Source organism: Chiloscyllium punctatum, chromosome 30 (genome assembly GCF_047496795.1).
Source record: "Chiloscyllium punctatum isolate Juve2018m chromosome 30, sChiPun1.3, whole genome shotgun sequence".
Lineage (NCBI taxonomy): Eukaryota > Metazoa > Chordata > Chondrichthyes > Orectolobiformes > Hemiscylliidae > Chiloscyllium > Chiloscyllium punctatum.
In genome coordinates, this window is record NC_092768.1 from 5,647,908 (window position 1) to 5,670,258 (window position 22,351).

A 22,351-nucleotide genomic window follows, 5' to 3' on the forward strand; every position below is an offset into this window, starting at 1 on the left:
AAGCCTCCACAGGACAAGTTGGACCTGCCCTTTGCACTACTATTGGTGGATTGTTTGCTTTAAACTTACTTCTCTATTTGAATGAAATGAAAGCTGCTCATTTTGCTACCCAGTATTGCAACCCTCTTCAGTCTGTGTCCTTGTGCAATGCCCTTGCTTCCTATCATAGGGTTAGATCCCAAACAGATCCTGTCTAAAAATCGCTGCACAGTCAGTTCAATTGGTCTGTTATAGGGATTAATGGTGAAGAGGGCTGGACCACTGCTTTGCATAATGTTTAAAACCCAAATAAAGTTATCGCTTTTCAGAGTCATAAAGAGTCCTGCAGTCATTACAGAACAGATGAAGACCATTTGGCCCATCAAGTCCATGGGGGAAGTGGGTACTGCAGATGCTGGAGATTAGAGTCAAGATTAGAGTGGTGCTGGAGAAGCACAGCAGGTCAGGCAGCGTATAAGGAGCAGGAAAATTGATGTTTCAGGCAAGGTCCTTCATCAAGTCTATGACCCATCTTCATAGAGCAATATAGTCAATCCTCTTCCCCCATCCCCACAAGTTTATTTTTGCAAGTACCTATCCAATTACCTTTTGAGTTGATTCAATCGCTTTTGTTTGGTACTACACTGGCTGGCAATGAGATCCAGGTAATTACTGTCATTTCATTAAAAAAAGATTGCTCACTGATCCCTCTTGCCCAAAACCTGAAATGGGACACCCCTCATCCTTGTACAACTGTTGGTGGGTACAGCTTTTCTTTGTCTATTGGGTTGAAAACTGTCATATATTTTTGTTTAATCACCCTTAATCTTCTTCAGAGAGAGAAAACCCTAGTTTCCATTAGGAAATTTTATCTGTGCCTGCTCAAGTGCGCTATGCAGAACTAACTGTTTTGAAGTGAGTCTTCAATTCTGTGATGACCCAGCTGGGAAAGTATGGCGATACCTGACCTCACCACCATCTCCCCACCCCCTCCCCCCAGTGTTAAAGCTTTAATTGAGGCACTCAAAGTCCCTGATATATCTGTTTAGTGGAGGCACATTAACTGGGAAAACTGGCCAGACTGTATTTAACATGAATTAATGATTACAAATAAATCAGTTATAACTGTGGGCAAGCAAAAGTATGAAATAGCAGCTTATAACTGCACCAACTTAAACTCTAACACTGTCTTAAACTGCAGTCAGACACAGATAAACAGATATTATAGGTGGAGTAAAAAAAGTTGGTGAAACACAGTTCAATAGCACCAGTCCACAGGAGTTCACATTCCCAGCTGCAGGTCCGGTCCTCTGGCCTCGGGGTGGCGCTGTGATCTCCGGCTGCAGGACCGGTCCTCCGACCTCGCAGTGGCGCTATGACACCGGGCGGCAGCTCTGGTCCTCCGGCCTCGCGGTGGCGCTGTGAGTCCCTGGTGTACGCCCGGTCCTCCGGCCTCACGGTGGCGCTGTGACCCCCGGCGGCGGCCTCGGTTCTCCAGCCTCGCGATTGCGCTATGAACCCTGGCGGCAGGCCTGGTCCTCCGGCCTGGCGGTGGCGCTGTGACCCCCCTCTGGCTGCAGGCGCGGTCCTCCGGCCTGGCGGTGGCGCTGTGACCCCCCCTCTGGCTGCAGGCGCGGTCCTCCGGCCTGGCGGTGGCGCTGTGACCCCCCTGGCTGCAGGCGCGGTCCTCCAGCCTGGCAGTGGCGCTGTGACCCCCCCTGGCTGCAGGCGCGGTCCTCCAGCCTGGCGGTGGCGCTGTGAGCCCTGGCTGCAGGCCTAGTCCTCCGGCCTGGCGGTGGCGCTGTGATCACCGGCGCCGGGTGCGGTTCTCCGGCCTGGCGGTGGCGCTGCTATCCCCCCCCCCCAGGTCCTCCAGCCTGGCGGTGGCGCTGTGACCCCCCTGGCTGCAGGCGCGGTCCTCCATCTGGCGGTGGCGCTGTGACCCCCCCCGGCTGCAGGGCCCGCTCCCCTGTCCCTCGGTGTGTGTCCACGGCCGGGGCCCGTCTCAGTGGGGCCTCGGGGCTCGAGTTCTCCGGCGTCGAGGGGGCTCGATGGCGGCGGCGGCGGCGGCTCAACAGCAGCAACAACAACAACCAGCGGGAGGCCTGAGCCTGGAGCAGGCGAAAGGTTGGAGAGGGAGCGGCCTGAGGCTGAGGGGGGTGACCTTACAGAGGTTTATAAAATCATGGGGGGGGTTTGGAGAAGATAAAGAGACAAAGTCTGGGGTCAGGGGGAGACCAGGACCAGAGGGAGACAGGGTCAGGGTGAGGGGGGAAAGGTATAAGAGGGACCTAAAGGGGGAACAGTTTCACCCAGAGGGTGGTGAGTGTGTGGAATGAGCTGCCAGAGGATGTGGTGGAGGATGGTACAATTACAGCATTTAAGAGGCTCCTGGATGGGTAAATGGATAGGGAGGTTTGGAGGGATATGGGCCGGGTGCTGGGGGCAGGTGGGACTAGATTGGGTTGGGGTATCTGGGTCAGTATGGACGGGTTGGGCCGAAGGGTCTGTTTCCATGTTGTACGTCTCTCTGTGAGTCTGTTGTTTCTGGTTGACGTGTCTCGGGCAACATTCGCCTCAACCGTGTTCACTTCGTCCCTCACCCCCCCCACCCCGCGTCCCTCACCCCCCCCACCCCCCACCCCCCACCCCCCCCCACCCCGCGTCCCTCACCCCCCCCCACCCCGCGTCCCTCACCCCCCCCCACCCCCCCCCACCCCGCGTCCCTCACCCCCCCCCACCCCCCCCACCCCGCGTCCCTCACCCCCCCACCCCCCCCCACCCCCCACCCCCACCCCCCCCACCCCGCGTCCCTCACCCCCCCCCACCCCGCACCCCCCCCACCCCCCACCCCCCCCACCCCCCACCCCGCGTCCCTCACCCCCCCCACCCCGCGTCCCTCACCCCCCCCACCCCGCGTCCCTCACCCCCCCCACCCCCCACCCCCCACCCCCCCCACCCCGCGTCCCTCACCCCCCCCCACCCCGCACCCCCCACCCCCCCCCCACCCCGCGTCCCTCACCCCCCCACCCCCCACCCCCCACCCCCCCCACCCCCCACCCCCCACCCCGCGTTCCTCACCCCCCCCACCCCCCACCCCCCACCCCCCCCCCACCCACCCCCCACCCCGCGTCCCTCACCCCCCCCACCCCCCACCCCCCCCCACCCCGCGTCCCTCACCCCCCCCACCCCCCACCCCCCCCCACCCCGCGTCCCTCACCCCCCCCACCCCCCACCCCCCCCACCCCGCGTCCCTCACCCCCCCCACCCCCCACCCCCCCCACCCCGCGTCCCTCACCCCCCCCACCCCGCGTCCCTCACCCCCCCCACCCCGCGTCCCTCACCCCCCCCACCCCGCGTCCCTCACCCCCCCCCACCCCGCGTCCCTCACCCCCCCACCCCGCATCCCTCACCCCCCCCACCCCGCGTCCCTCACCCCCCCACCCCCCACCCTGCGTCCCTCACCCCCCCCACCCCCCACCCCCCCCACCCCGCGTCCCTCACCCCCCCCACCCCGCATCCCTCACCCCCCCACCCCGCGTCCCTCACCCCCCCACCCCCCACCCCCCACCCCGCGTCCCTCACCCCCCCCACCCCGCGTCCCTCACCCCCCCCACCCCGCGTCCCTCACCCCCCCACCCCCCCCACCCCGCGTCCCTCACCCCCCCACCCCGCGTCCCTCACCCCCCCCACCCCGCGTCCCTCACCCCCCCACCCCGCGTCCCTCACCCCCCCACCCCGCGTCCCTCACCCCCCCCACCCCGCGTCCCTCACCCCCCCCACCCCGCGTCCCTCACCCCCCCACCCCGCGTCCCTCACCCCCCCACCCCGCGTCCCACCCCCCCCACCCCGCGTCCCACCCCCCCCACCCCGCGTCCCTCACCCCCCCACCCCGCGTCCCTCACCCCCCCACCCCCCCCACCCCGCGTCCCTCACCCCCCCACCCCGCGTCCCTCACCCCCCCCACCCCGCGTCCCTCACCCCCCCCACCCCGCGTCCCTCACCCCCCCACCCCGCGTCCCTCACCCCCCCACCCCGCGTCCCTCACCCCCCCACCCCGCGTCCCTCACCCCCCCCACCCCGCGTCCCTCACCCCCCCCACCCCGCGTCCCTCACCCCCCCCACCCCGCGTCCCTCACCCCCCCCACCCCGCGTCCCTCACCCCCCCAACCCCGCGTCACTCACCCCCCCAACCCCGCGTCCCTCACCCCCCCCACCCCGCGTCCCTCACCCCCCCACCCCGCGTCCCTCACCCCCCCACCCCGCGTCCCACCCCCCCCCCACCCCGCGTCCCTCACCCCCCCCACCCCGCGTCCCTCACCCCGCGTCCCTCACCCCCCCACCCCGCGTCCCACCCCCCCCACCCCGCGTCCCTCACCCCCCCACCCCGCGTCCCTCACCCCCCCACCCCGCGTCCCTCACCCCCCCACCCCGCGTCCCTCACCCCCCCACCACCCCGCGTCCCTCACCCCCCCACCCCCCCACCCCGCGTCCCTCACCCCCCCACCCCCCCACCCCGCGTCCCTCACCCCCCCACCCCGCGTCCCTCACCCCCCCCACCCCGCGTCCCTCACCCCCCCACCCCGCGTCCCTCACCCCCCCCACCCCGCGTCCCTCACCCCCCCACCCCCCCCCACCCTGCGTCCCTCACCCCCCCACCCCGCGTCCCACCCCCCCCACCCCGTGTCCCTCACCCCCCCACCCCGCGTCCCTCACCCCCCCCACCCCGCGTCCCTCACCCCCCCCACCCCGCGTCCCTCACCCCCCCCACCCCGCGTCCCTCACCCCCCCCACCCCGCGTCCCTCACCCCCCCACCCCGCGTCCCTCACCCCCCCCACCCCGCGTCCCTCACCCCCCCCACCCCGCGTCCCTCACCCCCCCCACCCCGCGTCCCTCACCCCCCCCACCCCGCGTCCCTCACCCCCCCCACCCCGCGTCCCTCACCCCCCCCACCCCGCGTCCCTCACCCCCCCCACCCCGCGTCCCTCACCCCCCCCACCCCGCGTCCCTCACCCCCCCCACCCCGCGTCCCTCACCCCCCCAACCCCGCGTCCCTCACCCCCCCCACCCCGCGTCCCTCACCCCCCCACCCCGCGTCCCACCCCCCCCACCCCGCGTCCCTCACCCCCCCCACCCCGCGTCCCTCACCCCGCGTCCCTCACCCCCCCACCCCGCGTCCAACCCCCCCCACCCCGCGTCCCACCCCCCCCCACCCCGCGTCTCTCACCCCCCCACCCCGCGTCCTTCACCCCCCCACCCCGCGTCCCTCACCCCCCCACCCCCCCACCCCGCGTCCCTCACCCCCCCACCCCGCGTCCCTCACCCCCCCACCCCGCGTCCCTCACCCCCCCACCCCGCGTCCCTCACCCCCCCACCCCGCGTCCCTCACCCCCCCACCACCCCGCGTCCCTCACCCCCCCACCCCCCCACCCCGCGTCCCTCACCCCCCCACCCCGCGTCCCTCACCCCCCCCACCCCGCGTCCCTCACCCCCCCCACCCCGCGTCCCTCACCCCCCCACCCCGCGTCCCTCACCCCCCCACCCCGCGTCCCTCACCCCCCCCACCCCCCATCCCCCACCCCGCGTCCCTCACCCCCCCCACCCCGCGTCCCTCACCCCCCCCACCCCGCGTCCCTCACCCCCCCCACCCCGCGTCCCTCACCCCCCCCACCCCGCGTCCCTCACCCCCCCCACCCCGCGTCCCTCACCCCCCCCACCCCGCGTCCCTCACCCCCCCCACCCCGCGTCCCTCACCCCCCCCACCCCGCGTCCCTCACCCCCCCCACCCCGCGTCCCTCACCCCCACCACCCCACGTCCCCCACTCCCCACCCCCTCCCCGTCTCTCTCACCCCCACTCCCTCCCCGTCTCTCACCCCCCCCACCTCCACCCCGTCTCTCACCCCCCCCACCTCCACCCCGTCTCTCACCCCCCCACCCCGCGTCCCTCACCCCCCCCCACCCCGGCGTCCCTCACCCCCACCACCCCCGCGTCCCTCACCCCCACCACCCCCGCGTCCCTCACCCCCACCACCCCCGCGTCCCGCACCCTCCCACCCCCCACCCCGCGTCCCTCACCCCCCACCCCCTCCCCGCTTCTCACCCCCCACCCCGCGTCCCTCACCCCCCACCCCCTCCCCGTCTCTCTCACCCCCACCCCCTCCCCGTCTCTCACCCCCCCACCCCCTCCCCATCTCCCACCCCCCACCCCCTCCCCGTCTCTCTCACCCCCACCCCCTCCCCGTCTCTCACCCCCCCCACCCCCTCCCCGTCTCCCACCCCCCACCCCCTCCCCGTCTCTCACCCCCCCACTCCCTCCCCGCCTCTCACCCCCCACTCCCTCCCTGTCTTTCACCCCCCCCACCCCCTCCCCGTCTCCCACCCCCCACCCCCTCCCCCTCCCCGTCTCCCACCCCCCACCCCCTCCCCGTCTCTCACCCCCCCACTCACTCCCCGCCTCTCACCCCCCCACTCCCTCCCCGTCTCTCACCCCCCCCCACTCCGTCCCTGTCTTTCACCCCCCCCACTCCCTCCCCGTCTCTCACCCCCCCACTCCCTCCCCGTCTCTCACCCCCCCACTCCCTCCCCGTCTCTCACCCCCCCACTCCCTCCCCGTCTCTCACCCCCCCCACTCCGTCCCTGTCTTTCACCCCCCCCACTCCCTCCCTGTCTCTCACCCCCCCCCACCCCTCCCTGTCTCTCCCCGTCTTTCTCCCCCCTTTTTCTCCCCCCTCATTCCCCCCCCATCTCCCCCGTCTCTCTCCTCCCCCATCTCCCTCCCCATCTCCCCCGTCTCTTCCCTCCCATCTCCCCCGTCTCTTCCCTCCCATCTCCCCCGTCTCTTCCCTCCCATCTCCCCCGTCTCTTCCCTCCCATCTCCCCCGTCTCTTCCCTCCCATCTCCCCCGTCTCTTCCCTCCCATCTCCCCCGTCTCTTCCCTCCCATCTCCCCCGTCTCTTCCCTCCCATCTCCCCCGTCTCTTCCCTCCCATCTCCCCCGTCTCTTCCCTCCCATCTCCCCCGTCTCTTCCCTCCCATCTCCCCCGTCTCTTCCCTCCCATCTCCCCCGTCTCTTCCCTCCCATCTCCCCCGTCTCTTCCCCCCCCGTCTCTCCCCCCCCATCCACCCCGTCTCTCTTCCCCCCCCCGTCTCTCTTCCCCCCCCCCCCCGTCTCTCCCGCCCCATCTCCCCCGTCTCTCCCCGCCATCTCCCCCGTCTCTCTCCTCCCGTCTCTTCCCACCATCCCTTCCCGTCCCTTCCCCCCCCCACCCCACCTCTCCCTATCTCTTCTCTGTGTCTCTCCCCCCCCCCCCCCCCCCCCCCCGCCTCTCTCTCTCTGTGCCCCCTTTTCTCAGTGGTGCTGGGTGAAGTGATCAAGGCCTTCAGTTCCCCTGAGAACACTGTGAGGATGGAGGAGGCCCGTGACAACGCCTGTAACGACATGGGCAAGATGCTGCAGTTTGTGCTGCCCGTGGCTACCCAGATCCAGCAGGACGTCATCAAATCCTACGGCTTCAGCAACGATGGAGAAGGCAAGTCCGTAAGCTGTCGCAATCCGAATCGGAGCCTCCCTCCAGGCTGGAGACACCCCTGCCCCGGTGCTTGTATAGAATACAAAACCAAGGAGGTTATGCTTCAGATACATAGGGCACGGGGGAGACCACAGGGGGAACTGTGCTCAGTATTGGTCTCCTTGTGGAAGCAGCTCAGAGTAGGTTTACTGGATTATTAGCTGGAATGGACCGGTTTTGAGCTGAGGAAAGATTGGAGAGGCTGGGTGTATACTGCTGGAGTTTAGAAGATGGCTTGCTTTGGATATGTAAGAATCATCGGATCTGTGTGTTATAGATATAGAGGATGTTTCCTCCTGTGGTAGAGTATAGAACTGCAGTCAGTGTTTTTTTTAAAATGAAAATTTGGTGGTCGCTCCTCTTAACCAGATAAAATAAAACTTCTCGCTCTGAGTGTTTGGCACTATCTTCCTGAAGAGGTGCTGGAGCGGAATATTTAACAGGGGTTTAAGGTTTTGAGGGTAGGCAGGCGTGTGGAGATCAGATCACAGGGAGGACATGATCTTTCTTGAATGGGGGAGTAAGTTGGAGGGCCCGAATGCGCTGCTCCTCTTCCTCATTCACACACAGCCTACCGTCAATGCTGCAGCACCCCTCACTTTGTGTTCGAGTTTTCCTCTCTCCACGCTGTCTCCCTTGGCGCAGGGGCCCCCTGGAACTGTCCGTCCAACGTGGAGCTTTCCCTCCAGGCTGCAGCCCACCAGCCCAGCACAGCAGCCTTCCACCCTGGGGGTGTCTCCCCCTCCTGGTTAAACCTGAGGCAGATTGTGAGGCATGAGCCCTGTGATCCGGGGGCAGCAGTGGTAGCTCAGTGGTTAGCACCGCTGCCTCACAGCGCCAGGGACCCAGGTGCGATTCCATCCTCAGGCGACTGTCTGGGTGGAGTTTGTACGTTTATTCAAAAGAGTGTGGAAACGGCCCCTTCGGCCCAGCAAGTGCACACGATCCTCCATAGATTAGCCCATTCAGAGCCATTCCCCGATCACTCTACATTTACTCCTGACTAATGCACCTAACCTACACATCCCTGAACACTATGGACAATTTAGCGCGGCCAATCCACCCTGACCTGCACATCTTTCGACTGTGGGAGGAAACCCACGCAGACGAAGGTGCTGCACTTTGGAAAGGCAAGTTAGGGCAGGACTTCTACACTTAATTGTAAGATCCTGGGGAGTGTTGCTGCATAAAAGGACCTTGAAGTGCAGGTTTGTAGCTCCTTGAAAATAGAGTCGCACGTAGACAAGATCGTGAAGAAGGCGTTTGGGATGCTGTCCTTTATTGGTCAGAGTGTTGAGTACAGGAGTTGGGAGGTCATGTTGCGACTGTACAGGATGTTGGTTAGGCCACTTCTGGAATACTGTGTCCAATTCTGATCTCCCTGCTATAGGAAGGATGGTATGGAACTCGAAGGGGTTCAGAAAAGATTTATAAGGATGTTGCCAGGGTTGGAGCTACAGGAAGAGGCTGAACAGTGGTTAGCACTGCTGCCTCACAGTGCCAGAGACCCGGGTTCAATTCCCGCCTCAGGCAACTGTCTGTGTGGAGTTTGCACGTTCTCCCCGCGTCTGTGTGGGTTTCCTCCGGGTGCTCCGGTTTCCTCCCACAGTCCAAAGATGTGCAGGTCAGGTGAATTGGCCATGCTAAATTGCCCGTAGTGTTAGATAAAGGGGTAAATGTAGGGGAATCGGTTGGTGTGGGCTTGTTGGGCCGAAGGGCCTGTTTCCTCACTGTAAGTAATCTAATCTAATCTAATCGGCTGTTTTCTCCTCCCCCTGAGGGGTGACCTTATAGAGGATTATAAGATCGTGAGGGGCTTGGATACTGTGAACAGTCAAGGTCTTTTCCCTGGGGTGGGGAAGTCCAGAACTAGAGAGCGTAGGTTTAAGGTGAGAGGGGAAAGATTTAAAAGGGACCTAAGGGGCAAGGTTTTCACACAGACTGTGATGTGTGAATGGAATGAGCTGCCAAAGGAAGTGGTGGAGGCTGGTACAATTGCAACATTGAAGAGGCATTTGGATGGCTATATGATTAGGAATGATTTGGAGGAATATGGGCTGAGTACTGGTAGGTGGGACTAGATTGGGTTGGGATATCTGGTCAGTATGGACGGGTTGGACCGAAAGGTCTGTTTCCGTGCTGTACCTCTCTATGACTGTCTGGTAAATAGCTTCTGACCTGCTTCCAATGTACTTACGTCCTTCCTAAAACAGGGAGACCAATATTAACAACATACGAGGAAGTCTTTATTTTTCTGGGAGCACTAGAATCGACACAAGATTGGTCACAATTTCAGGATTGTCAGCAGGAGAGCTAGGATTGAGATGAGGAGAAACTTCTTTACTCAGGGAGTTGTTAAGATTTAGAATGCATTTCCCGTGAGAATGGTGGAGGAAGATTCCAGAGGAGGTTTCAAAAGAAGGCTGCACCTATATTTGGAAGTGGTGAGTTTAGAGGGCGACAGAGACTGGGCTGGAGAATGCGAGCAGCTCTTTCTGGAGGCGGGACAGACATACTGGACCGAGTGGCCTCCCGTTGTGCTGTAAAATTGTACGATTCTAAGAAATCAGGGATAACTTCTTGCAGTAACTGACAAAAATACTTCTGCTCAAAAAGGCTGCACACTTTTTGCACTCTTGGTGAGGTGTCACGGACTGCATTTGAGTAAAGGTGGAGCATTTCAACCAGGGCTGACCCAACCTTTTCTCAATCCATGGTTTACAATTCAGTTCAAATGGTGTTCATTGCAATCACATTCATTACAATATCACCCCCGTGCAGCCTTGAGCGAGAAGTTCAACGTTAATTTTGCAGGAATCCATTGCCTCCGTAATTTCAGGTTCCTCAGACTCCCAGTTGAGGATTCCTTCGTTGACAGGTTTTAAGCTCTTCTATCTCCTTTGAAACTTCCCTCTGTCCACTACTCATTCTCCCAAAACTTTTCCCCCACCCTGTCCCCTGACCTCCTGACTTGACCCTTTAAGCTGCCTATGAGGTAGCCTATCCTGCTTAAAACGCGCAAACCTTAACTCACGGGGAGCGTCAGGATGTGAAAGGAGCATTCAGAACGGAGGCCTGTGCTGCCCTGTCAACTGACCCTGGCTGATCGTCTGTCTTAATTCCACTCTCCTGCCTATTCCCCACATCCCTTTATTCCCTCAGAGAATCCGCCTACTTCAGGCTTAAATTTCGTCGATGTTGGGCTCTGGGCTGGAGGATCCCAACGATCTTCGAGTGAAGCGATTTCCCCTCAGCTTAGTCTGAAACGCTTGACCCCTCACCCTGCAATTCTGTCTCTCAATTCCTGAGTGAAACTACCTCTGACTAGAATCCTGAATGTTTCTATGAAAAGAGGAGGAGCAGCAGGAGGCCGTTCGGCCCATCGTGTGCTCCCCACCACGCTGGTCTGAAAATCTTCAACTTTCCTGTGCTTCAGTGAGGTCACCTCTCATTCTTCGAAACCCCAGACAGTATAATCGCAGTTGGTCATGGATCAACCCCGTAATCCTGTGAATGGTTCTGGTGATCCCAGAATCTGGAGCTGGGCCACCTCCTCCAGTGCAAGTATATTCCAGCTTACAACTGGGGTCAAACAGTATAAAGCATACAACACACAGCACAGAACAGGCCCTTCAGCCCTCGATGTTGCGCTGACCTGTGAACTATATTCTGTTCGTCCCCCTACACTATCCCAAAATCATCCATGTGCTTATCTAAGGATTGTTTAAATCTCCCTAATGTGGCTGAGTTGACTACATTAGCAGGTAGGGCATTCCACACCCTTACCACTCTCTGTGTAAAGAACCTGCCTCGAACGTCTGCCTTAAATCTATCTCCCCTCAATTTGTAGTTATGCCCTTTAGTACAAGCTGACGTCATCATCCTGGGAAAAAGACTTTCACTGTCTACCCTATCTAATCCTCTGATCATCTTGTATGTCTCTATCAAATCCCCCCTTAGCCACCGCCTTTCCAATGAGAACAGGAGGGTTGTTTTTCAGACTGGAGGCCTGTGACCAGTGGAGTGCCACAAGGATTGGTGCTGGGTCCTCTACTTTTTATCACTTACATAAATGATTAGGATGTGAGCATAAGAGGTACAGTTAGTAAGTTTGCAGATGCCACCAAAATTGGAGGTGTAGTGGACAGCAAAGAGGGTTACCTCAGATTACAACAGGATCTGGACCAGATGGGCCAATAGGCTGGGAAGTGGCAGGTGGAGTTTAATTCAGATAAATGTGAGGTGCTGCATTTTGGGAAAGCAAATCTTAGCAGGACTTATACACTTAATGGTAAGGTCCTAGGGAGTGTTGCTGAACAAAGAGACCTTGGAATGCAGGTTCATAGCTCCTTGAAAGTGGAGTCACAGGTAGTTAGGATAGTGAAGAAGGCATTTGGTATGCTTTCCTTTATTGGTCAGAGTATTGAGTACAGGAGTTGGGAGGTCATGTTGCGGCTGTACAGGACATTGGTTAGGCCACTGTTGGAATATTGCGTGCAATTCTGGTCTCCTTCCTGTCGGAAAGATGTTGTAAAACTTGAAAGGGTTCAGAAAAGGTTTACAAGGATGTTGCCAGGGTTGGAGGGTTTGAGCTATAGGAAGAGGCTGAACAGGTTGGGGCTGTTTTCCCTGGAGCGTCAGAGGTTGAGGGGTGACCTTACAGAGGTTTATAAAATCATGAGGGGCACGGATAGGATAAATAGACAAAGTCTTTTCCCTGGGATTGGGGAGTCCAGAACTAGAGGGCATAGGTTTAGGGTGAGAGGGGAAAGATATAAAAGAGACCTAAGGGACAACTTTTTCACGCAGAGGGTGGTACGTGTATGGAATGAGCTGCCAGAGGAAGTGGTGGAGATTGGTACAATTGCAACATTTAAGAGGCATTTGGATGGATATATGAATAGGAAGGGTTTGGAGGGATGTGGGATGGGTGCTAGCAGGTGGGACTAGATTGGGTTGGGATATCTGGTTGACATGGACGGGTTGGACCGTATGACTCTAAGACCCAAGTCTCTCAGCCTTTCCTCATAAGACCTTCCCTCCAGACCAGGCAACATCCTGGTAAATCTCCTCTGCACCTTTTCCAATGCTTCCACATCCTTCCTGTAATGGAGCGACCAGAACTGTACACAATATTCCAAGTGTGGCCGCACTAGCGTTTTGTATAGTTGCAGCATGATATTGCGGTTCTGGAACTCAATCCCTCTTCCAATGAAACCTGACACACCGTATGCCTTCTTCACAGCACTATCAATCTGGGTGGCAACTTTCAGGGATCTATGTACATGGACTCCAAGATCCCTCTGCACATCACACTACCAAGAATCTTTCCATTGACCCAGTACTCTGCCTTCCTGTTATTCTTCGCAAAGTGCATCACCTCACATTTAGCTGCACTGAACACCATTTGCCACCTCTCAGCCCAATTCTGCAGTTTACCCAAGTCCCTCTGCAACCTATAATATTCTTCCAAACTGTCCACTACTCCACCGACTTTAGTGTCGTCTGCAAATTTACTAATCCATCCACCTATGCCTGCATCTAAGTCAGTTATAAAAATGACAAACAGCAGTGGTCCCAAAACAGATCCTTGTGGCACACCACTAGTAACTGGATTCCAAACTAAATATTTTCCATCCACCACCACTCGCTGCCTTCTTTCAGAAAGCCAGTTTCTAATCCAAACTGCTCAATCACCCTCAGTTCCATGCCTCTGATGTTCTCCATCAGCCTACCATGTGGAACTTTATCAAAGGATTTACTAAAGTCCATGTATACGACGTCAACTGCCGAACCCTCATCTACATGCTTGGTCACCTTCTCAAAAAACTCAATGAGGTTTGTGAGACACGAGCTGCCGTTGACGAAACCATGTTGACTATCTGAAATCAAATTGTTGCTTGCTGGGTGTGGTTTTGTCAAATCCCTACACAACTGTTGCAACATGCCCCCATTCCCATTCTCTGTCCCCTCACTATAAAGGCCATTTTCACAAAATGTATGTACTCTTCTGTAAGAAGGATGTGAATGCATTGGAGAGAGTGCAGAAGGGATTTACAGAACGGTTCCAAGGATGAGAAATCTCAGCTGCGAGGAGAGGTTGGAGATGCTGGGACTGTTCTCCTTGAAGAGAAGGGAGGGGTCCTCCGCATTGTGAGGGAGTAGACAGGGAGGAAGTGTTCCGTCTCATCGGGGGATCAAGAATCCAAGGGGGTCAGATTTAAAGGGATTTGCAAAAGGACCAAATGGGAACTGAGAAAAAAGGTCTTTTCCGCAGTTAGGGTAAGGATAGCATTTCTTGGAAGTGTGGTGGAGGCAGGTTCGGTTGTGACATTCAAGGGGTGTGTTATTTGGATAGAAATAATCTACAAAGGGATGGAGAAAAAAAGCAGGAGATTGGCACGAAATAATAATACTTATTGGAGGACTGGTTCAGGCATGGTGGGCTGAATGGCCTCCTGTGGAAAACTGCTGTGACGCTGACACAACGTACTGCAGATGTTGGAAAGCTGATTTTTAAAAATAGGTGCTGTACAAACCAGCAGGTCTGGCAGCATCTATTTTGAGTCTGAAGTGACTCTCGTCGCCCCCTGGTTTTCTGCTGTTGCAAGCTCCTCCGTGATTCTCCCGTGTCTCCTTTTGTTTCAAGGGGTGCTGAAGTTCGCTCGTATCATCAAGACCTACGAAGGTCAGGACCCTGAGATCGCCGCGATGTCCTCCAAGCTCAAGTCCATGTTTCTGCCTCCGATGACAGTCCCTCCGCACAGCACTAACATCTCTGCATCGTAGCTTGCCCGAGAGAGAGAGAAGGGCGGGGGGGGGGGAATGTCAGAGAGGGCGCTGGATCTCTGGGTCCTGAGACGCACGGGCCTTTTCCTCGTTTAAAACAGAAAGTTTGTTTCTGTCTGGTGCCACCGAACATGCGCTGACGCTGGCGTGCTCAGAACATTTCTCGTCCACGGCCCCTCCACATCTACCTGTCACGTACACCCCCCCCTCCCCCCAGGTCTGCCACGTTCCTGCCCACCCACTCTGAGCACCAGTCCACTCCGTCCTTGTGGAATGAGTGCCAACGTGAGGGGAATTCACTGAGGAGTGCCCCCTACAGGCAGAGCCCTCTGCCCGCCCGTGGCACCTGAGCTGAGACACCTTTTCGTGCCCGTATCTGAGGAGGGTGCAGGAGCTGGGCAGGTCAAGTGAAAGGAAATCACTGTGACTGGTGTTCCCCCCCCCCCCCCCCCCCCCACCCCACCCACCCACCACCATTCTGCTCAGTTCCTCGCTTTGTGTGTAACTAAGGATGTGGTAGAGCTGTGTGTTTGTAAACAGCAGCTGGGTGACCTGATGCACCTGCCCACACCCTCCCAGGATAGGGCGGGCAAATTCATTCAAACTCGCAATATAGAGATCCCGTGGCACTGATTTTGGTACCAGAATGACTCCAAGGCTGAGTGGAGATACCCAGTTACCCTCTCTCACACTCGGTCACAGCTCTGCTCTGTCCCAGTGTGGCCCCGGGACTGAGTGGAGATACCCCAGTTACCCTCTCTCACACTCAGTCACAGCCCTGCTCTGTCCCAGTGTGGCCCCGGGACTGAGTGGAGATACCCAGTTACCCTCTCTCACACTGGGCCCGTGGCCCTGGGACTGAGTGGAGATACCCAGTTACCCTCTCTCACACTGGGCCCGTGGCCCTGGGACTGAGTGGAGATACCCAGTTACCCTCTCTCACACTGGGCCCGTGGCCCCGGGACTGAGTGGAGATACCCAGTTACCCTCTCTCACACTGGGCCCGTGGCCCTGGGACTGAGTGGAGATACCCAGTTACCCTCTCTCACACTGGGCCCGTGGCCCTGGGACTGAGTGGAGATACCCAGTTACCCTCTCTCACACTGGGCCCGTGGCCCCGGGACTGAGTGGAGATACCCAGTTACCCTCTCTCACACTGGGCCCGTGGCCCTGGGACTGAGTGGAGATACCCAGTTACCCTCTCTCACACTGGGCCCGTGGCCCTGGGACTGAGTGGAGATACCCAGTTACCCTCTCTCACACTGGGCCCGTGGCCCTGGGACTGAGTGGAGATACCCAGTTACCCTCTCTCACACTGGGTCACAGCTCTTGCTTGTCTCTGGGGTGTTGGCTGGTTCATTCTGTAATTGATTGTAAGGGACTGGGGTGGGGGGGGGGTCTTTGGTGGAGGGGGGGTGGGGTGGGGAGTGTAACACCCAACCTGCACTGTGCTGTAATCTGCCACCCACTGCCCACATCGCATCCTTTCTTGACTGCACACTGTTTCATTTGAAACTCTGTTATCAGCTCGGCCTCCCCCGACACACGGGTGTGGGAGGAAAAGGCGCAGCGTTGATGATTTGGAACAGGATTGCCTCGATATTTTATTTTCGGTTTGCATTTCGAAGGACTCTGACTCCACAGAGACAGAGACAGAGACCGCACTGGGACAGTGTGTTACCTCTGCAACTTCAAAGGCAAGCTTCCTGTCCAAGCCAGCCCACTGACCACAGACAGACTTCCTGCCTTTAACACTGGTGAGACCTAACTACAGTAACAGGGCAAGTTTAAAAATGCTCGTTGCTGCTGTCTGCTGAGAAATGGAAAGCAGGAATGATTTAGCATCCTTCCTTCCTTGGATCTCTAGTCAGTGGCAGGAAGGACTGCGTTTTCCATCCTGGCTGCTGCACACCCTCAGTGACTTTGCAACTGGTGGCTCTGTTTCTGTTGGAAGTGTAGCTGTTGTTGCAATGCAGGAGCCACTGAGCAAGTTCGCACAGCTACGGGAGTGATCAGGTCACCTGCTCTGGGGGGGGGTGAAAGTTGACCAGGGCACGAGGCAGTGCGGAAGTCACCCCGCGGGAACGTTTCCACTTGACCGTCTGTGAAGCAGCAACCTTCGACAGTGTGGTGCACCCTGACCTTCGATAAAGCTGTGGGGCACCCATGGGGAAGGGCGAGCTAGTTAAGATGTTCGGGGTGGGGGAGGGGGCAAGGGAAGTCGCTAACACCTGCCATAGCAATGGGGTGTGGAGTGGAAGGCAGCACGGTGGCTAAGCAGTGAGCACTGCTGCCTCACAGCACCAGGGACTCGGGTTCGATTCCAGCGTCAGGCGACTGTCTGCCTCTGTGCCACTTGCATGTTCTCCCTGTGTCTGCATGAATCCCTGCTGGAGAGGAGTGGGCAGCTCTGACACCGACAACGTATGGCAGGTATTCTGCATCACCCCAGAGAAAGATTCTGCAGAGTATTTTTTAAAAAGCACCTCTCCTTTCAAGCAGAGCAACAGTCAAAAGAAATTGAAACCGCTGGCGTGATGAGCGTGATCATCTGGTTGCTGGTGGGGTCAGGGAATAATTTTATCCTAAACTGTCTGACAGTGTGGGGGGGGGGGGGTGCGGGTTGTGCATGTTGACAGGGTTAAGTGTTTGGTTTTTTTTCTCTGCGTTCCACCAGGTTTGTTTGTTTTCCCTCCCACCTTGAACTGCGTATTACTCCAAGTGACCATACCATCCCAGCTGCTCCTGTACCCGGTCCCTTCAAGTGGCTGTTTAATGCTTTTACAGAGAAAGGCGTTTCCTTTCGATTCGCGGCTATAGAAGCAAGCTGGGCCGGTCCCCGTGCTCCCTCCTTCCCTCATCCTGATCCTCAGGCCCACCTTCCCTCAAAGGCTGCTCTAACTTCCCCTCCAATGCCTCTCTCTTCACTGGGACAGGTTCCACAGTGTTGCTGTCCTTGTCCGCTGCGATTGCCTGCTTTCCCACTCATTCCAGGTTGGCTATGTTCTGTCCCTGGCAGCAGGGCGACTGGGGTCTGCTACATTTAAGGTGAATCTCTCTCTTTCGCAGTTTAAGATGCGGCGGGGGGGGGGGGGGGAACGAAGAGGTGCTTTCTTAGAAAATTCTAGGTTTTTTTTCAAAATAAAGTCACCAGATGCTGCGGAGCACGTGGGGGAGTTTACAGATTGCCTGGAAAGGCTGTGATAAAAGATGTACGTGATGTGACTTGCCTTGATTATGCACTCCTGCAATTGACGGTGCTATTCAAAGACTTATTGCTCCTGTCTGTCGACATGCACGCTGCGTTTTCCTTTATTAATGTAAATGTGTTTTTAAATACCTTGTCCTGTGCTGGACAGTTCCATATCACGTACAACAAAGTTGAAATAAATGTGATCAGTTTACTTGATGCCAATGGTGTCAGTTGCATTGTCCAACCATATGCTCTGCTCAAACTGCCTTTTTTTTCCGCATTTTATTTTAAAAAAAGGATTCATGCATTATTTTCAAAGTCAACATTCTTGATCGCTCAGGGGTGCCTGAACTTGTGGGGTTGTACGCACACCCACAGTGCTGCTTGGGGGGTTCTGGGATTTTCACCCACCGCCAATGAAGGTATGGTAGAACATGTCCCAGGTCAGGTGGCGTGAGGCTGGGAGGGGAACTTGCAAAAGTGCTGATATTCCCAAGCATGTGCTGCCCCACCCAGTCCTTCTATGTGATCAAGGTCATGGGTTTCCAAAGTTATGGTTGGGAGGCGGACATACAAACACAGACATCAATCTCTGTATAAGGTATTACTCCAACCAGTGGAGAGTTGCCCCCCCCCACCCAACCCCACCCCTATATCCAGTGATTGCTCAGATTCCCTGATATCCCAAATCGGTCGAATGCAGCCATAATGTCACTTTCACCCCGCTTTTGGAACTCCTCTGTTTTGCCCATGCCAAGAGCTGAGTGGCCCTGTTGGAACCCAAACTGGGCATCACTGAGCAGGCTACTGCTGAGCAGTTACTTGTCAGCATTGATGATGCCACTTCCCGTCACTTGAGAGTAGACTGATGGAGCGGTAATTGGCTGGGTTGGATTTGTCAGCTTTTTTGGATACAGGGCATACCTGGGCAAATTTCCACATTGTCAGGTAGACGCTAGTGTTGTAACTGTACTGGCTGAGCGGTTAGCACTGCTGCCTCACAGTGCTAGGGACCTGGGTTCAATTCTCGCGTTAGGTGACTGTGTGTGGCATTTGCACATTCTCCCCACATCTGTGTGGATTTCCTCCCACAGTCTAAACATGTGCAGGTTAGGTAGTTTGGCCATGCTAAATCACTCATAGTGTCCAGAGATGTGTCGGCATTAATTGGGATGGGATTCTTGGTGGCATGCTCTTCAGGGAGTCGTGCAGACTTGATGGGCTGAATGGCCTGCTTCCATATTATAGGGATCCCAAGAGTTGACTTGGCTGCAGACTGGTATCTGTGATGCTAGGGTTCACTGGAGGAGGCGGCGATGGATCATTGACTCAACCTTTGTGTTGAAATATGGTGCAACCTTGCCTTTTGTACTGATCTACTGGGTTTTGCAGGTGTGGATATTTGTGGACCCTCCTCATCCAATGAGTTAATTGTCCACCATCATTCGTGATTGGATGTGGCAGGTCTGCAGAGCGTAGATCTGATCCACTGGTTGTGGGATTGCTTGCTCTCTCTATCACTTGCTGTTTGGTAGCTTCACCAGGTTGACACCTCACCTTCAGGTATGCCTGGTGCTGCTGCTGGCATGCCCTCCTGCACTCTCCATTGAACCAGGGTTGATCCCCTGGCTTGATGCTAACGGTTGAGTGGGGGATATACCAGACCATGAGGTTACAGATTGTGTTGGATGACAATTCTGCTGCTGTTGATGGCCCATGGATGCCTCATGGATGCCCAGTCTCGAATCGCTAGGTCTATTTGAAGTCTGTCCCATTTAGCACAGTGATAGTACCACATAACATGATGTGGGTTATTCTCAATGTGAAGCTGGAACTCTGTCTCCACAAGGACTATGCGGTGGTCACTCTTACAAATAATGTCTTGGACAAATGCGTCTGCAGCTGGCAGATTGGTGAGGATGCTCTTTTGGCTAAGATCAAGTGTCTGTTCTTATCAGGACAGGGGTCGAGTTGCGAGTCATCAGAGCTAGTGGAGATCATCGCTGGATCGTGATTGGACGTTGGAGGATCGTTTGGTTGTGCTGACCTGCTATTGGTGGATCTTCATGCTGGCTTCAGCCTAACGCCAATTCAGGGACCAGCCAACCTCAGAGCTATGGCCTCAACAGCTGCCCGCAGCCCTGGGCAGGGGGTTCGAAACACAGTCAGGGTGACTGTGATGAAGGTAGAGGATCGTACACTGGTCGACCGCATCCTGTTTATTAAGAAAGTACTGTTGGGATGCTGTGGGAATGTTTCAGGCATAAGCCCGCTTCTTGGTCTTATTTGGTTCGGGGGGGCTGGGGCGTGCGCCAAGACCTGGGAGGAGCGGATCAGGAAGATGAGATAGAAACTAGGCAGATGGGGGCAACGGTCGCTCTCCATCGCGGGAAAAAACCTGGTCATCAGGTGTGAGGTACTCTCAGTATTGCTATATGTGGCACAGGTCTGGCCTATCCCCAGGACCTGTGCCGCCGCAGTCACCCGGGCCATCTTCCAATTCATTTGGAGATCAAAGATGGACCGGGTCCGAAGAGACTCAATGTACAAAGACCGGTGCAATGGGGGAAAAAACACGCCCAATGCCACCCTCACCCTGATGGCCACCTTTGTGTGTGGCTGCATCAAGCTGTGCGTGGATCCCCGGTACGCAAACACCAAGTGTCACTACGTACTGAGGTTCTACCTGTCCCCGGTGTTGCGAAGGATGGGCCTGGCCTCGCTGCCGCGGAACGCTCCGAGTAGTTGGACCGTTCCGTATCACCTGTCCTTCGTGGAGAAATTTATGAGGACAAACACCTTTGACCACAAGTCCATCAGGAAGTGGTCAGCACGTAGCGTCCTTGAGACCCTTCGGGAAAAGGAGAGGGCGGATCCTGTCGAGCGGTTCCCTGAGCAGACTGTCAAAGCCATTTGGCAGAATGCCTCATCGCCAGAACTTTCCAACAAGCACCAAGACGTGGCTTGGCTGGTGGTGAGAAGGGCTCTGCCTGTGAGATCCTTTATGCACGCCCGGACTCTCTGCCGCACCGCACGCTGCCCTCGAAGTGGCTGCGGGGGGGACGAGACTGTCACACACCTCCTTCTGGAATGTGCCTATGCAGAGGAAGTCTGGAGAGGAATGCAGTGGTGCTTGTCGAGGTTCGTCCCGAGCAGCGCCGTGACGCGGGACTCCGTGCTCTACGGCCTGTTCCCCGGGACTCACACCGAGACGAACATTAACTGCGCCTGGAGGATCATCAACTCGGTGAAGGACGCTCTCTGGGCGGTCCGAAACCTGTTGATCTTCCAGCTGAAGGAGTTGACCCCGACCGAGTGTTGCAGACTGGCACATTCCAAGGTCCAAGACTACGTGTTGAGGGACGCGCTGAAGCTTGGGGCAGCTGCCGCCAAGGCGCGGTGGGGAAAGACCACCGTGTAAGATCGGCCTGCCGAAAGAAGAACAGGGGGCCCATACAGGCGTTTTTTTGGGCTCTGCTGATGCCTCAGCCAAATATATGTATATATACAAGATTGAAAAAATGCACAGGATTGTAAAGGACAAGAATAAAGTCGAATCTGTGTTTGTAAATATGGACATATGTATGGCATGATCCAATGTACAGACCATCAAATCATTCTATGAATAAAGTATATTTTTGAAATTAAAAAAAAAATAAGCCCGCTTCTTGGCCTTTTGGCTCGGATTATGTGTAGTTCCTGAGGACCAGCGGAAGAGATTCTGCTCGAGTGCTGCAGGTTCGACACAGCGGACGTGGGCTGGCGGGGGACGAACCGCGGGGATTGTATTGCGAGTCATCGGAGCTGCTGGAGACCATCGCTGGATCGTGATTGGACGTTGGAGGATCGTTTGGTTGTGCTGACCTGTTCTTGGTGGATCTTTGTGCTGGCTTTTTTTTATTTCAAAAATATACTTTATTCATAAAATGATTTGATGGTCTGTACATTTGGTCATGCCATACATATATCAACATTTACATACACAGATCAGAATTTATCATTGCTCTATACAGGTCTGTGCATTTCTCAATCTTATGCACATATATTTGGCTAAAGAAGAACAGGGGGCCCATGCAGTCATTTGGGCTCTGCTGACGCCTCAGCTAAAAATGTAATCGTACAGACCTGTAAATAGGAATGATTACTCTGTTTTCGGTATGCAAACAAATGGAATGTTTACAGATGTATGGCATGTCCAGTTGTACAGATCATTAAAGTATTTTATGAATAAAGTATATTTTTGAAATATTAAAAAAAATGACGTGTACTGCCTGCAGGATTTCCCTGGGTCAGGCTACTTCGATGTGACCTTCAGAAGCGTGAAGCAGTGCGAACAGCTCCTGAAGGTCTTCAAGGAGAAGGAAGGGGAGCCGCTGTTCTCCATCTTGTCGGCGACCCCATTGTGTGTGCTTCCTGCACAGAAGAATCGGGTTGTTACAATCCATATGTACAACCCCTATGTTCCAGCGGCTGATGTCCTGACCTTCCTGGGAAGGTACATCCAAGTTGAGGGAGAAGCCACTGATGTGATCGACCCCTTTGGGATCTGGACCAGTAAGCGGCAGGTCAGGGTAACTCTGAGGGCCGATGATAGTGGGAACATCCTCCACCCACCCTCGAGCTTCGCAATTAGAGGGAGCAGAGGCTACCTGACATATGCAGGGCAGCCGAAAGTGTGCCGAACCTGCGGGAAGTCGGGACACGTGGCGGCGGATTGCAAAGTGACCATCTGCAGGAACTGCAAACAGGAGGGTCACCTGACTAAGGACTGTCAGGAAGCAAAGAGCTGCAACCTGTGCGGAGAGGCAGGCCACATGTACA

At 57.1% G+C, this 22,351-nt stretch overlaps 1 protein-coding gene across 1 annotated transcript; it reads left to right on the plus strand.

Annotated features, from left to right (window-relative positions):
- The first annotated feature begins 1,914 nt into the window (after window positions 1–1,914).
- grcc10 (gene rich cluster, C10 gene) lies at window positions 1,915–17,746 on the plus strand. The gene is made up of 3 exons (XM_072549824.1): window positions 1,915–2,106; window positions 7,333–7,509; window positions 14,198–17,746. The coding sequence occupies exons 1-3, from the start codon at window positions 2,031–2,033 to the stop codon at window positions 14,335–14,337; spliced, it is 393 nt and encodes a 130-aa protein (XP_072405925.1). The 5' UTR covers window positions 1,915–2,030; the 3' UTR covers window positions 14,338–17,746.
- Window positions 17,747–22,351: the final 4,605 nt, after the last annotated feature.